At 33.8% G+C, this 16,787-nt stretch overlaps 1 protein-coding gene across 1 annotated transcript in view; it reads left to right on the forward strand.

Annotated features, from left to right (window-relative positions):
- The first annotated feature begins 2,070 nt into the window (after positions 1 to 2,070).
- Positions 2,071 to 16,787, forward strand: part of KAZALD1 (Kazal type serine peptidase inhibitor domain 1) — a 48,876-nt gene continuing 34,159 nt past the window's right edge. The window contains exon 1 of the mRNA XM_056816718.1: positions 2,071 to 2,530. Coding sequence (XP_056672696.1) covers positions 2,071 to 2,530 — 460 coding nt within the window. The remainder of the gene's footprint in view (positions 2,531 to 16,787) is intronic.

A 16,787-nucleotide genomic window follows, 5' to 3' on the forward strand; every position in this document is an offset into this window, starting at 1 on the left:
GATGATAAATTATATCATCTGGCTGATTTGTAGCCTCCCAGTTTCCTAGAAACTTCTAAGATTAATTAAATTCTGATCGCATTAAACCAGAAAAGACAATGAATGTTCAATTGAAACATAGCTACAGAATAAAACAGTAGAAAACTAAATTTTAGTAAAGCTTTATGTTTTGCCAAAAAAATCTTTCCAATATCTATTTTTAGTGTCCTCCATCCAAAACAACTGCATATTTAGTTTGCATCCTATCGCATCCCATCATTAGAATATTGACTTATTAAAAATTAGTATTGCTTCATCTTTGTATTTGTACCACCAGAGCCTAGGACAGGGGCAGGTACATGGTGGGTACTTAATAAATGTTTGATTCATCTCAGTACCTATTCCTAAATAAGTACACTCATCTTGATTCCTATCAGAGTAACCTGGAGGGGAAAAGTTTCTCCAATATGTTTACATAATAGCTTTTTCTTTGGAATTGGAATTAGAATTTGCCTCAAACACTTACTAGCCATGTGACCCTGTAAAAGTCACTTAACCCCTCTGTATCTCAGTTTCCTATTAAGCAAACTGAGAATCATAGCCCCTTGTAGTGAAGATCAAATGAGATCGCATATGTAAAGTGTTTTACAAACCTTTAAGGTCTATGTAAATGCTGTATCAGGATTATGATTTTATTTTAGCCATTCCTGCCTAACAGTCATCCCCTTCCTTTTTTCATTTAAGCACTCTATGCCTCAGTTTCCTTATCTGTCAAGTGGGAATAATAGCACCTATCTTTTTGTTGTGAAAACTAAGCAAGATAATATATGTAAAATGCTTTGCAAATCTTTAAGTACTACAAAATGCTAGTTATTATTATTATTAATTTTCTTTTCAGCCATTCTTATTCAACATAGCAACCCATGAGTGGCAGTCTATCCCTTTATTTTTCATTGTCCAGCTCACCTTTTTCTTATCCAAATCCTCCTCAAAACCTTACTCCTTGATTTCAATAGATCAAGCAATACTAGATAATGGATCTAAGAAAAATAACCACAGTTGTAGGAAGAAAACCAAAATCAATTCCCTGTGCTCCCTAAGCCGTGCTCTTCCCTCTGTTATCTCACCTCATCTGTCTTACTTAGATGGAAATCTATACATCTAATTTAAATCATTGTTCTGCAGACAGCAGTTACATGATTTAACAAGAGTTACAGACAGGCCAGTAGAGCAATATATGACCAAAAGGTTACAGTGTTGAAATATATTAATTGTTCTTAGAATAATTTATTTTATAAATGCACTATTATTGTTAAAATGATCATGAATTATTATTATTTAACAAGTGTTAACGAGTTATTTAACTCATATTACATTAACAATGGTAGAAAATCCCACTTGACCCCTAATGCTTTGATGCCAGTTAAATTGGTTTATAGTTTTTGGTATTCTAGCAATAATCCTTAGAGCTAAGCTACATAATATATATGCTCACAGCACTAATATTTAGAAGCATAGACTCATAAGGGACCTTAGGGGATCATCTCATCATACAATCAAGGGATCAGAGATTTGAGCTGGAAAAAAGAACTTCAAAGCACTTTCATCTAGTTCAATGCCTTTATTTTATAGAAGGGAAACTGGGGCCCAGGAAAAGTAAGGGGCTAAGATGCAAACTTTGGTCCTCAATTCAAAATAGCATTATTTTCTCTATATCCTAGATGAGGAAACAGACAAGTAGTTGCAACACAGATCTGTTCTACTACCACAAGTTCTTCCAAATTAGCCTTCTAGAACCCATAAAAGTAATAAAATGTTTTAGAGAGCTGTAGTTCTACTGTCAAGAGGAGAGTTTTGTCTTATATACAAAGCAATATATTTCTCAAAATTCTAACACAGTAGAATACTTGTGGATTTGGATATTTTACTTATCTATTCCAGACCTGAAATCTGATGTTAATTTTGTTTGAAAATCTATGTTTGCTGCAGATTTGTATTTGTTTCATGAAGAGGGAAAAGAAGGAATGTGAATTTTTTTTTCTCTTTGGCTTAAAACCAAAGATCATAGGCTTGTGTGCATTTCATTTAAAAATGAAGCCTCTGGTGAGCACAACAATGCTCATGGTCCTGATGCAAGTTTTCCAGAGTCTTCCAACCTTGTATCAAGGAAGTTGGCAGAGATTTTTAAGGGAAGGAGATAACTGTGGAAAATGTGATTTAGAACTTTGTTCTCAGCCTGAAAACTGTCTAGCTGGGACTGTGTTAGACCGTTGTGGCTGTTGCTCTGAATGTGGGAATAGAGAAGGACAGATCTGTGACTTGGATGGCAATAATCATTCCTATGGACAATGTGGGAAAAACTTGGAGTGCATTTTAAATACTGAAGTGATGGAATATGGGGAAGTTCCTGAACCACAATGTGTTTGTGGATCCCCAGAAAGTGTCTGTGGACCTGAAGGGAAGACTTATGAGAATATTTGCCAGTTCAATGAGATTTATTCTCAGAAGAAAATCAATGTTAGCATAAAACACAAAGGACCATGTGAATCAGGTAAAATATAAACTATATTTTGACAATATATTTGGAAAGAAAGAATATTAATCTTTGAATGTGTTTTTCTTTTTCTGAATTTAGATGAATGATAAAAGAGTTAAAGGAATAGTTTATTACAGTTTGACCAAATTTCTAAGTTAATAATAAAATGTCTGTCTTACTAAGTAAGACATGCAGAAAGGGGTTAACAGAATTTAAGAAGGAAGAATATACAGTATTTGGAAACCAATCAATCAAATTAGCCCTATAAATAGCTAACAGATACAGATCAAAAATATACAGCATATACACATTTAAACTCAGTGAAGGCATTAAACTATTACATACAAGTTTGTTTCAAAGAAATAATAATAATGTTCCTACATCCAAACAATATTTACTATCCTCTAAATAAAATACTTTTTAAAAAAGAGCAGTAGAAAGAAAAGGCAAGAGAGAATGGGAGGTAAAATGATCATAATAAATAGAAATGTTATGTGATGGAATCTCTTGGGAATTCTACCAGATTGTATCATTTTCCTAAAATATGGGCATAATATTTAAAATGAACATGTGGCTAAAGTTTGCTTCTCAGTTACAAGAGTTAAAAACTTTTAACAAGCTATATGTATAGATTAAAAATATATATATGATAAATCCTATGAGTATAAATAATTGGAAATAATTTGCATTTATTTTTATAGTAACCAATTGAAGTCATTTAAATTACCTCTGAGATTCCGTTTTCTTTGTACAAATTAAGAAATCAGTTAATGAGCATGATATAGTCTACCAGCAAAATTGAGGAAAATCAAGAAGTTAAGTCAGTCACTTCCACAAAGCTGTTTTACACACTGATAGCAATATGATTCATCCTTCAAAAATTAGTAGCACTATTTTTCAAGATCAGATTTTCAAATGTCCTAAAGCACATTCTACAGAGCTACAAATCACACAAACACTTACAGTTTTAAACAAGACGAAGTGAAAAGGATGAAAAAAACTCAGCTATTGCATGAATACTAGAAATCCATCAGTATTATTTCACATACAGACTGTGTACAAATGCCATGTAAAACTTCCCCTTTATTTACATTAGAGTTAAAATTCCCCTACCATATTTTCCTCAATCATTTGAAAATTTATTAATTTAGAATAGCAGATTACTAGGATAAAATGAGACTTGACTCATTTTTTCTGGCATTTTCTAAAATAGCATTATTATTATAGATATCATAATAATACAATTATATTTAGCAGTTTTATAGCACTTCCCATTATAAAACTACAAATGCTTATTTAATATTAAAGTACCATAAGTTAGGTATACACTTAACTAACTTATTAAAAATATTTCTGAAAAATCTACTAGATATTAGATACTTTGTAGGCTCTGGGGGTGATAAGAAGTGGAATAAAACAGAGCCTTGACCTCAATAAGCTTAAAACTTGGTCAAGAACATAATAGACTTAGTTATAATGAAAGGTAGATATGGCTAAGTATCAAAAGAAAGGTACTCCCAAAATGTTATGATAGTCAGTGTAATGGTGACATTTCTTCTGATATGGAAGAATCAGGGAAGACTTTCATGGATGAGGTAATACTTTAGCTGATTCTTGTAGGATGTTCAACAGTTCAAAGGCTGATTTGAGATAGGTGGGTACGATAAATACCAGAAGTGCCTAAACTTGACATTTTGGCAGCCATGCTAAAAGAAACATTTTTACTATGTTCTAGGTTTTCTCAATAAAGTTTAAAGTTTGTAGTCTCCTAATGTAAGACAGGCAGGCAATACAGTGGATAGAAGCATTTGAAACTTTCAGAAACTGACAAGCCGTTTGGTCTTTGGTGAAACATTTAGCCTTTCTCAGACTCAATTTCCTCATCTATAAAGTGAGGATTATGTCACCTACTTTCCAAACTTGTTGTGAGGATCAGATGAGATAATGGATATAAGGCACTTAGTGAATCTTAAAGTGCTTTGTAACTGCTGGTTCTTATTAATATTGTCCACATATTTTCCTGAAAACAGAATAATATTACATAAATCTAGCATGATAGGATCACTGGGAGAGGTAAGTAAAGTCGAAAGGCCACTTGCCCAACTACACCTTAACTAACTAAATCAACATTGAAGCCATTACTATGAAAAGGATGCATTATTATTGCTTTTTGAAGACCTATTCTCTCATGGTCTGTTATTTTCTAATGTAAAATCAGATAATATTTCACTTAAGAAATAGGATTCTACAGCAAATTTCTTCAGTATCTGTCTTTCATGATACTTCTATCTAACCAGTCCGTGTAATGTTCAATGAAAATAAATCCGTTTTCAAGGCTGAAAAGATCAGGAACATTATGGCAGTACTTGAAACCTTTATAGAGAGATACATGACATTGTCATTTGTTTAATTTTATATTGTCTTCCTTGCCCCTCCTAAAAGTACATGTAACTCTTGTACTTTCTATTTTTATATCACCTTTACTTCTGGATCTTCCACTCCTTCCTAGTGACCCATAACTTATAATAAAGAATTTAAAAGAGAAGGAAAAAAAACTAACAGTTCAACAAAACTAATCAACACATTAACCAAGTCTAACCATCTATATAATTATTCTACACTCATTGTCTTCTACTTAGAACTGAGGGGAGTACATTGACTCATCTCTTCTTTGGGCCAAGGTCAGTTTTTACAATTACACAGCAAATCAGATTCCTTTTTTTGTTTGTTTTTTCTTTTCCATTTACATCATTATAGTCCTTGTATATATTGCTTTCCTAGTTGTGCTTACTTCCTTTTGAGTTAATTCATTATCTTCCTATGCTTCTCTGAATTCTTTCTATTCATCATTTCTTTATGACAGAGCAAATTCCATCACATTTATATATCACTATCTTAATAGCCATTCTCCCAAAATATGGGTACAACCTACGTTGTTTTTAGTTCTTTGCTAACACATTATGTGCTGCTATGAATGTTTTAATGTATATAGGACCTTTCTTTCTCTGTTTGATATTCATTTTTAATTAATTAATTAATTTACTTTAGAATATTTTCCCATGATAGGTCTTTTTTTTTTTTAAACCCTTACCTTCAATCTTGGAGTCAATACTGCGTACTGGCTCCAAGGCAGAAGAGTAGTAAGGGCTAGGCAATGGGGATCAAGTGACTTGCCCAGGGTCACACAGCTGGGAAGAGTCTGAGGCCAGATTTGAACCTTGGACCTCCCATCTCTAGGTCTGGCTCTCTAACCACTGAGATACCCAGCTGCCCCCCCACCACCACCATGATAGGTCTTGATCAATGACACATGTAAAACCCAATGGAATTGCTTATTGGTTATGGAAGGGGGAAGGGAATAGAGGAGGGAAAGAATACAAATCATGTAACTATGGGGAAATATTCTAAATTAATTAATTAAATAAATAAACTTAAAATAAATAAAAATAATATTTTTCCATTGTTACATGAATCATGTTCTTTCCATCCCCTTCTCCCACCCCCTCCCATAGCCAATGAACAATTTCACTGGGTTTTTACATGTGTCATTGATCAAGAGCTATTTCCATATTATTAATATTTGTAGTAAAGTGATCATTTAAAAACATCCCCAATCATATCTGCATTGGACCATATGATCAAGGAAATGGTTTTTTTTTCCCCTCTGGATGTGGATAGCCTTCTTTCTCATAAGTTCCACTGGACTGTCCTGGATCATTGCATTGCTGCTAGTAGTGAAGCCAATTGCATTCGATTGTGCCACAGTGCATCAGTCTTTGTGTATAATGTCTTCCTGGTTCTGCTCCTTTTACTCAATATCAATTCCTGGAGGTCATTCCAGTTCACATGGAATTCCTCCAGTTCATTATTCCTTTTAGCACAATATTATTCCATCACCAACAGATATCATAATTTGTTCAGTAATTCCCCAATTGAAGGGCATTTCCTCATTTTCCAATTTTTCACCACCATAAAGAGTGCAGCTATAAATATTTTTGTACAAGTATTTTTCCTTATTATCTCTTTGGAGTACAGACTTAGCAGTGGTATGGCTGAGTCAAAGAGCAGACAGTCATTTAAAGCCCTTTGGGCATAGTTCCAAATTGCCTTCCAGAATGGCTGCATCAATTCACAACTCCACCAGCAATGCATTAGTGTCCCAATTTTGCCATATTCTCTCCAACATTTATTACATTCCTTTCCTGTCATGTTAGCCAGTCTTCTAGGTATTAGGTAGTATCTCAAAGTTGTTTTGATTTGCATTTCTCTAATTATAAGAGATTTAGAACACTTTTTAATGTGCTTATTGTTAGTTTTGATTTCTTTGTCTGAAAACTGCCTATTCATGTGAATTTTAAAACTACTCAGACTCTACCTTAGAAGATTTGATTAAGCTATTCCCCATTTTTAATAATGAAGGTGCTTGATCAGGAATGTATTGAGAACTTTTAAAATTACTCCACCCTACTCAGACAGTGCCTTAGGGGAAGATAAAGTTGCAAACTCCTGATTGAACAATGAAAAGTCCCTAACTCATACTTATAGTAAAGCTAGAACCTTAAGCTAGGTCTATTTTAGATCTAATACAAAAGGGTGCTAAGTACTTACAAAGGTTAAATTAGTACCTAAAAGGTCAAGCAACTTAAAAAAGTCAAGCTTAACAAAAGAGGTGTGAAGTACTCAGAGGATTTAATCTAACCAGAGAAGGTGAGAACAAAAGAATATGAGAACTAAGAATGGGCAGTCCTGGGGAAAAGCCTCTACTGTGATTGGTAGATGTGAAAATTTAGGGGAGGTGACATAAGAGAAAATTTCTTTAAAAGGAAGGGGTAAAAGGTAATTTAGTGGTTGGAGTTCAGAGTTGAAGTGAGGATATTTTGAATGGAGTTTGAAATTGAATTCAGTGTGGAGTTAGACTCAGTTCAGGACCCCCTCCCAGGAAGTGGTCATCAAATTTAAAGGCAGTTCTTTCTGTCACTTTATGTACCTTCTTTCCACCTTCATGTGTACCAATGGTAGCTTAAACTTGGCTTTGGATTGCTCAGGGGGCAGTCACTTGTTTCTGATTGGTCACTCACTAGCACACGTGGGTCATGGATCTTCCCCCTTCCACACTTAATCATTAAGTGGGGGTGTATAAATTCCTGGTGGCTAAAAATCTAAAGAATAAGTAAGGTGGAGTTAATCTCATTTTCACAATTGGCTTGATTTTTTGTACAATTGATTTAGTCTATAAAAATTAAAATTTAATCTCAAATAATAAAAATATTATATTTTAACAGGTTTATTAAATGATCATTAGAAATCAAGGAATAAAGAGGCTACAAAATAAAAACCACATGCCCATGGCTGGTTAGCCATTTTCAAAATTCCCACCTTACCACCATCACCACTGATTGCTGCATCATGCCAAAAGAGCAGGAGCAAGACTGCCCCCTGGATATTTATTCCCTGTATATAGGAATACTTAATGACAGGAAATCAGTGGGCTCTCGGGAAATGTAGTTCCCCTTCAGGGTAACAGATTTTCAATTATACTTCCTCCCTGAGAGCTGAGGAAGACTAGTCTCTCCAGTGGGTCTTGTAAACATACCAACTTTGAAATTACAATAATTTGAGGATAAGAGGGAAGAGAATAAAACCAATGATTTCTAGGCTCATTGAAAAAAAGCCAGTTAGGGGGCCATCCCTTTCAGCATAAGAGTATATATATACAAAACAAATGCATTAAACCCCACACAGTTCAGATCACCACATCCCAAAGTTCACTCTGGATTGTCTGGTGCAGCATGTGATCTGTGGAGGCATGTTCATGATACCTTCTCCAAACAGTTCATTTTCTGGATTTGGAGAGCTAACATATTTTTATAACCTTAACCTAAAATTACTCTCAAAAAGAATTTAAACTTTGCAATTTAAAGCATTAATAATTATAAATACCCCCCTGAAGAGGGTGTTTGAAAAACACAGGGATCATTTAGGGATGCATGGATGATTTATGAGGTATATGAATCAATAGACAAGAGGAATAAAAATATTTTTTAAAAATCCAAAGAAAAGAGAAAAGATAAATTATAGATGAAATAGAGACTATCAAAGTCTTATGTGTAAAAATGCTAAGTAAAAGAAAAATAAATTCATAACAGGTCCTTGAATCAGGGCCCAATTAAAGTAATGCCTATCCCATAAGTCTATAGGACAAAATTTAGTAATATTTCATTTACCCATATGCAGCCAAGACTATAAGAAGTTGCAATACTATAAGAGAGAAAAAATGATTGATAGGGAAGTGTTATTCTCTGGTCTGATTTTACATATTTTTCTCAGGGATACAGGAGCCAGAAAAATTGAGGTTATATATTGATATAGAGTATGTATTACAAGGAAGCCCTGCATTTAACACATGTTAAAAAGCCGCAACCTCGAGTCTCACACATGATAAAGTCCTTGCACTTTTCATGCAAAATGTCATCAATCCACAGAGGATTGGTTTGGTCTCTTTTACCTTGTACTCGATTTGTACTATGCAAGTAGCTTTGTGCCTCTTTGGCACCGTGCAATGGCTCTTTTTGTATTCCCTTCTCATGGAATCAGACAGAATCATTAAGCAAAGTCCCATAAATTTTATCAATAAATGGCAGGTTTCCATAGTCTAAAGTTTTGGGGTATGTATTAAAATCATAGCAAATATATTTTAAACTCATATTACAGCAAAATCAAAAAAGTTAAAGAAAATCTCAATACTGGTGACATGTGCTTCAAATACAAAAAGGAGAGAAAAAAATGAAATAGTATATTGCACATACAAGCAAAAACAATAATAATTTTTTTAAATAAAAAATATATAGCTTACAATCATTGACACACTGTGTCAGCTAAGGAAAGGTATAATATAAAGGTTTCTCACCCAAAAAATGAGATCCTTTTCCTTTTTCAAACCTGGCCATGATCCACTCTTTACAAAGTAACAGTTTAATAAAGAACAGTAATACAACAGATAATAAACATTAAAAAGTATCAGAATCCCCAAATTTTAAGAACCCATTTAATGACAATAACAAACAAACCCACTATCATATTTTACATGAATCTGCTATGTGACATTTAAAGGAAAAAAACCTTAGAAGTTAATGGATAGTTATCACAAGTTTTTCAAGTGTAGTAATGTTTCAACTGTGGCTGAGATATTTTTTAAAAATCAATTACTGTCATCATTTCAAAAATGTGGCAGAGGTGTCTAGAAAAATCAAAACCTCTATACTATTTATTTTGGATCAAAGAATGTCACCAAGAATATATAGATCATTCTAGTGAAAGGGTAAAGTGAGCTGAGGAGTTACAAATGAGAGATAACCCTCTTTTGGGAGCCATCCAGGGGTATGATGCCCTGGGATCAACTTCCCAGCTCCTTTGGTATGAGACTGTAATGTCACATCAGGAGGTGGGGATTATAACTGTACTTCACTTCAGCTACTAAAATGGACCTTACCTCTTGTTACAAATAACTAAGAGGCAGGCAAAACGATCAGAGTTGAGAAAAAAATCTAAAATTCATGTTTGATGACCCCTTAAAATTAATTTGAGATATTTAATGAGCTAAGTAGTTAGCTCATTAAATTTTCCAAAGGTTGTTATACAATTGTAACCAGTGTTGATGAAGTCCATACATCCTCTATGTGACAATTTACAAAGCCAAAATAGAAAAAATAAATCTGTTTTTTATATGGGCTTATTCAATAATATTTATTCAGTATAGTTGTAGGAGAAAGGTAATAGAATATAACAGTAGTTAAAACAGTAGATTTAAATGATTCAGTGTAACATAAAAGTATTGAATACATTAATATATGAACTTAAAACCACAAAATTAAATCTTAAACAAAATAATCAGCAAAATACAGAGGTTTTTAAAAAAATATTGGAGTCTGAAAAGACTTAAAATTTTAACCTCAAGTCTCACTAAAGTTCCTTCCCTGGAATCCCCCATATCAAGGGAAACTGTGGGTTTAAGGAATATCAAACTGGGCAGGCCCATCTGGCAAAGAGTTGCAGGGAGATGAATTTCTTCCCTGAATCTCAGACAAGATAAGTAAAAGGATCAGTGCATTCATGAATGGTAAAAGCTGTTTGAACTAGGCAATGCACTACTCTTTCATAGAGTATGCCATGCTTCTAATCAACTTCCTTTTTGGAAGAGTAACTTCCTTCTTCCCCTGGTCCCCTGCCACATGGAGGCTAATTGTTACCTAAGGAAAGAACATCCCAGTTTTTACCAGTTGGTTTGTGATTCCAAAGACACAGACACAGTGCCAGCTACCAGCAGTCTGGGACCTGGGGCTGGATGAGCAATTCGGGTCAGAGGTCAGAGATCAGGAGCAGAGTTGCTGGGGGCTGAGGCTGGGGGCCCAATGAGAGAAGCAGTATCAGCAATTCCAGTCATCAGCAAAGAATGAGGAACAGGAACACAGGTTCAAGCGGATGGGCAAGAGTCCTGAAACTGAAAACAGCCAAGCCCATAGGGAGGGTGACTGGGCAAAAATCAGGGAAAGGAAAAGGCAGCAGATCTATAGAGAGGGTGGGTGGGTGGGAAAAAAGCCTTGGCAGGAGAAACATAGCTTAAAAAAATTATCTAGCCTATCTTTAAAAAATTGAGAGTTTTTCTCATTCCTTCTGGTCACCAACTGTAAAAATTCAAATTTAATCTCAAATAATAAAAATATTATATTTTAGCAGTTTTATTAAATGATCATTAGAAATCAAGGAATAAAGAGGATACAAAATAAAAACCACATGCCCATGGCTGGTTAGTCATTTTCAAAATTCCCACCTTACCACCATCACCACTGATTGCTGCATCATGCCAAAAGAGCTGGAGCAGGATTGCCCCATAGATATTTATTCATTGTATACAGGAAGTACATAATGACAGGAAGTCAATGGGCTCTTGAGAAATGTAGTTCCCCTTTAGGATAACAGATTTAAAATTGTAAAATTCCTTATATATTTGAGACCTTTGTCAGAAGTTTTTGTTATAAAGATTTTCCCCCCCAATTTGTTGCTTATCTTCTAATTTTGGAAGCACTGATTTTGTTTGTACAAAACCTTTTTATTTTAATATAATCAAAATTACTAATTTTACATTTTGTGATATTCTCTATTTTTAGCTTGGTCTTAAATTCTTTTTTTTCCTAATTTATTTATAGTTTCCTTCTTTATATTTAAGCCATTTACCAATTCAAAACTTATCTTGTTATTGGATATGAGCTGTTTATCTAGGCCTAATTTTCCCCATAATATTTTCAAGTTTTCCCAGCAGTTTTTGTCAAACAGTGGATTTTTGTCTCCAAAGCTGGGATCTTTGGGTTTATTGTGCACTACCTTGATGAGGACATTTACCCCATCTATTACACTGATCCTCCCTTCTATCTCTTAGCTAATACCATATTGTATTGATGTCCACTGCTTTATAGTACATCTTAAGATCTGGTAAAGATCTGGTAAAGATCTGGTAAAGATCTGGTAAAGCCTCCATCCTTCACTTTTTTTTCATTATTTCCCATGATATTCTTGATCTTTTGTTCTTCCAAATGAACTTCTTTATAGGTTTTTTTTTCTAATTCAGTAAACAGTTTCTAGGTAGTTTGATAGGTATGGCACTGAATAAGTAAATTAATTTGGGTAGAATTGTCATTTTTATTATGTTAGCTTGTCCCACCCATGAGCAATTAATGTTTTTCCAATTATTTTGATCTAGTTTTAATACTGTGGGAAGTTTTATAGTTGTTTTTATATAATTCCTATATTTGTCTTGGCAAATAAATTCCTAAATATTTTATATTGTCTAGGGTGATTTTAAAGGGAATTTGTCTTTCTAACTCCTGCTGCCTGGAAGTGTTGGAAATGTACAGAAATGCTGATGATTTATGTGAGTTTATTTTTTATCCTGCAACTTTGCTAAAGTTGTTGATTATTTCCATTAGTTTTGAAGTTGATTCTTTAAGTAGAACATCATATCATCTGCAAGGAGTGATAGTTTAGTCTCCTCATTGCCTGTTTTAATATGCTCAATTTCTTTTTCTTCTCTAATTGCTTCTCTAATGCAATGTTAAATAATAGAGGTGATAATGGGCATCCTTGTTTCACTCCTGATATTATTGGGAAGGCTTATTATTTATCCCCATTGCAAATGATGATTGCTGATGGTTTTAAATATATACTATGTTTTTTAGGAAAGGACCTTCTATTCCTATACTTTCTAGTATTTTCAATAGGAATGAGTGTTGTATATGGTCAAAAGCTTTTTCTGCATCTATTGAGATAATCATGTGATTTCTGTTGGTTTGGTTGTTGATATGGTTAATTATGTGGATGGTTTTCTTAATATTAAACCATCCTTGCATTTCTAATATAAATCTCACCTGATCATAGTGAATAATCCTTGTGATCATTTGTTGTAGTCCTTTTCCTAGTATTCTATTTAAGATTTTTGCATCTATGTTTATTAAGGATATTGGTCAATAGTTTTCTTTCTCTGTTTTTGGTCTGCCTGGCTTTAGAATCAGTACCATAATTGTTTCATAAAAGGAGTTTGGTAGAACTCCTTTGTTTATTTTGTCAAATAGTTTCTATAATATTGGGATTAGTTATTCTTTAAATTTTTTTGGCAGAATTCACTTGTAAATCCATCTTTCCCTGGGGATTTTTTCTTAGGGAGTTCATTGATGGCTTGTTCAATTTCAATTTCTGATATGTATTAAGTATTCTATTTCCTCTTCTGTAATTCTAGGCAGCTCATATTTTTGTAAATATTCATCCCTATCACCTAGATTGTCGTATTTGTTGCCATATAATTGGGCCAAATAGTTCTTTAAATTACCTCAATTTTCTCTTCTTTAGAAGCGAGATTGCCCTTTTCATGTTTGATACTGTTCATCTGGATTTTTTCTTTCCTCTTTTTTATTAGATTAACCAGTACTTTATCTTATTTGGTTTTTCAAAGTACCAGATCCTAGATGTGTTTGTTAATTCAATAGAACTTTTACCTTCGACTTTATTAATTTCTCCTTTAATTTTTAGAATTTCCTACTTACTTTTTATCTGGGACTTTTAAATTTGTTCTCTTTCTAGTTTTTTAATTTAAATATGCAATTCTTTGACCTCTTTCCTTTCTGATTTGTTGATATATGCACTCAGAGATATTAATTTCCCCCTGAGTACTGCTTTGGCTGCATCCCATAGATTTTGATATGATATCTCCTCATTGTCATTCTCTTCGAAGAAATTATTGTTTCTATGATTTATTCTTTAACCAACCAGTTTTGGAAAATCAGAGTATCTAATTTCTCATTAATTTTTTATTTGACTCTCCATGTACCCTTACTAATTATTATTTTTATTGCATTATCATCTAAAAAGTTTGCATTTATTATTTATTCCTTTTGTGTTTCTTTGTCAGGTTTTTATGCCCTAGTACATGATCAATCTTTGTAAATGTGCCATGTGCTGCTGAAAAGAAGGTGTATTCTTTTTTCCCTATTAATTTTTCTCCACATATCTATTAACTCTCATTTTTCTAAGATTTCATTCACATCTCTTATCTCTTTCTTTTTTTAATTTTTTTGTTTGATTTATCTAGATCTGATAGAGGAAGATTGAGGTCTCCCAATAGTATAGTTTTACTATCTATTTCCTACTTAAGGCCAATAGTTTCTCCTTTAAAAATCTGGATGCTATACCATTTGGTGCATACATGTTGAATGCTGTTATTTACTCATTGTCTATACTTCCTTTTAACAGGATGTAATTACCTTCTTTAAATTTATTTTCTCTACTAAAAGTTAAATTATTTTCTCTACTAAAAGTATTATATTTTATGAGGATTATTAAAGATTATTAGAAATCAAGGATATAAAAATATAAACCACATTTCTAACCATGGCTAATTAGCCAATTCTTAAAAACCCCCACACTTAGCTTACTCACTACATCGTTGCAATGGAAGGAAGAGAGGGCATGGGAGCAGAGAGCCCATTAAATACTAAATTGTGATCTCGACCAGGTGAGATTATAGGAAATTCTGAGAAGTACCAAGGACTTCTGGGGATTGAAGTCTAGGGTCCAAATCTCCATTTTTACACTTCCCTATCTCTTTTAATCAGATCTATTTTCACTTTCCTTTGTCAGATATCATGATTGCAACTCCTGCCTTCTTTTTCTCAGTTGATGCCCAATAGATTTTGCTCCACACTCTTACCTTTACCCTGGGGGTGTCCACATGCCTCATGAGTGTTTCTTGTAGACAACATATGGTGGGATTTTGGTTTCTAATCCACTCTATTTTCTTCCATTTTGTGGGTGAGCTCCTCCTATTCACTTTCAGAGTTATGATTACCACCTGTGTATTCACCAACATCTTTATTTCCTCTCCTAGTCCTACCCTTTCTTCTTTCACTATTTCCTTTTATACCAGTGTTTTGCTTTTAATCAGGTCCCCGATCCCTACCCTCATTTTACATCCCTTCCCCCCACCTCCCTTCTTATTCCCATCTTATTTTCTTTAGAGTCTATTAAGTTCCCTTCCCCCTTTCTTTTTCTCCCTTTTGATACTCCCTTCCCCACTCCCCACTCTTGGTTTTTCCCTCTCAACTTTCCTATAGGGAAATGCTCCAATTGATCTGGCAGTTCTTACTTCTGAGAACTGATTCCACAAAGAATAAGGTTTAAGTATTACCTATTATCACTCATTTCCTCACCTACTTATAATAGTATTCTTCCCCTCCCCCTTCCCATGTGCCTCTTTATGTCGTATAATTTATCCTATTATTCTTCCTTCGAGTTTCTCTTGGTACCATCTTCTATTCCCCCCTTTTTTACATATAATCTTAAGCTAATTGGCACCCCAACTCTACCGATGAATAATTCTTTTATCTATTATGATAAGGAATACAATTTTAAAGAGTTACAGATATCATTTTTCCCTATAGGAATAATTTCCATATAGGAATAATTTGTCCTTACTGAAGCTAAAAAACTGTTTTCCCCCTTTCTTGCTTATCTTTTCATGTTTCTCTTGAATTTTGTATTTGGACATCAAATTTTCCATTTAATTCTTGTCTTTTCTTTACAAATACTTGGAGATCTTCTATTTTGTTAAATGCCCATACTTTCCCCTGGAAATATATAGTCAATTTTGATGGGTAAGTGATTCTTGGTTGTAGACCTATGTCTCCTGCATTTCTGAATACATATTCCAAACCGTGAGGTCCTTTAGCATGGAATCTGCCAGATCCTGTGTAATTTTGATTAGTGCTCCTTGATATCTAAATGATCACTTTCTGGCTTCTTTTAATATTTTCTCCTTGACTTGGAAGTTTTTCATTTGGCAATTACATTCCTGGGGGTTGTCTTTTGAGGATTTAAGGTAGAGGGTGATCCATGGACTCTTTCAATGTCTCTTTTGCCCTCTTATTCAAGAATATCAGGGCAGTTTTCTTGGATAATTTCTTGTAATATGTCAAGGCTTCTGATTTTTTTCTAGGTTTTCAGGTAGACCAACGATTCTCAAATTGTTTCTCCTGGATGTGTTTTCCGGGTCAGTTGTCTTTTCAATGAGATATTTCATGTTTCCTTCTATTTTTTCATTCCTTTGATTTTACTTTATTAATTCTTGCTGTCTGGTGAGATCATTAGCTCCTACCTGCCCAATTCTAGTCTTTAAAGACTGGTTTTTAGCTATGATATTTTCATTTTCCTTTTTGGTGTGGTCTAACCTGCTTTTCATGGGTTCCAGCAGGTCAATTCTGGTCTTTGATTTGCTTATTACTTCATATGATTTTCAAGCTTCTTTTTCCAAGTGGGTGATTCTCTCTTTTAAACTGTTATTTTCTTTTTTGAATTACTTACATTTCTATTTCCTACTTTTCCTGCCATTTTCCTTCTATCTTTCTTACTTGGTTCTTGAACTCCATTTTGAGTTCCTTGAGAACTTGTGACCAATTTCCATTTTTTTTAAAGTTTGGATGTGTTTGTTACTTTTTGCTCTTGCCTCTATACTCTGCTCCTTTTCTCCATAGATGTTATCCAGTGTCAGAGACTTTCTCTGTTGTATCTTTTTTTTTTTTTTGGTACTTGTAGATTATAGTTCTTAGTGTTGGTGGCCATTGCTGTGTTAGTTTTATCTTTTCTTCTCAGTCAGGAGACTGAGTGAGGAGGGAATACAGCTCTTGGTGTACAAGCTTCAGAGTGGTTTTTTCCCTGAGGCTATTTTTCCAGT

This window comes from Monodelphis domestica, chromosome 1 (assembly GCF_027887165.1).
Source record: "Monodelphis domestica isolate mMonDom1 chromosome 1, mMonDom1.pri, whole genome shotgun sequence".
Lineage (NCBI taxonomy): Eukaryota > Metazoa > Chordata > Mammalia > Didelphimorphia > Didelphidae > Monodelphis > Monodelphis domestica.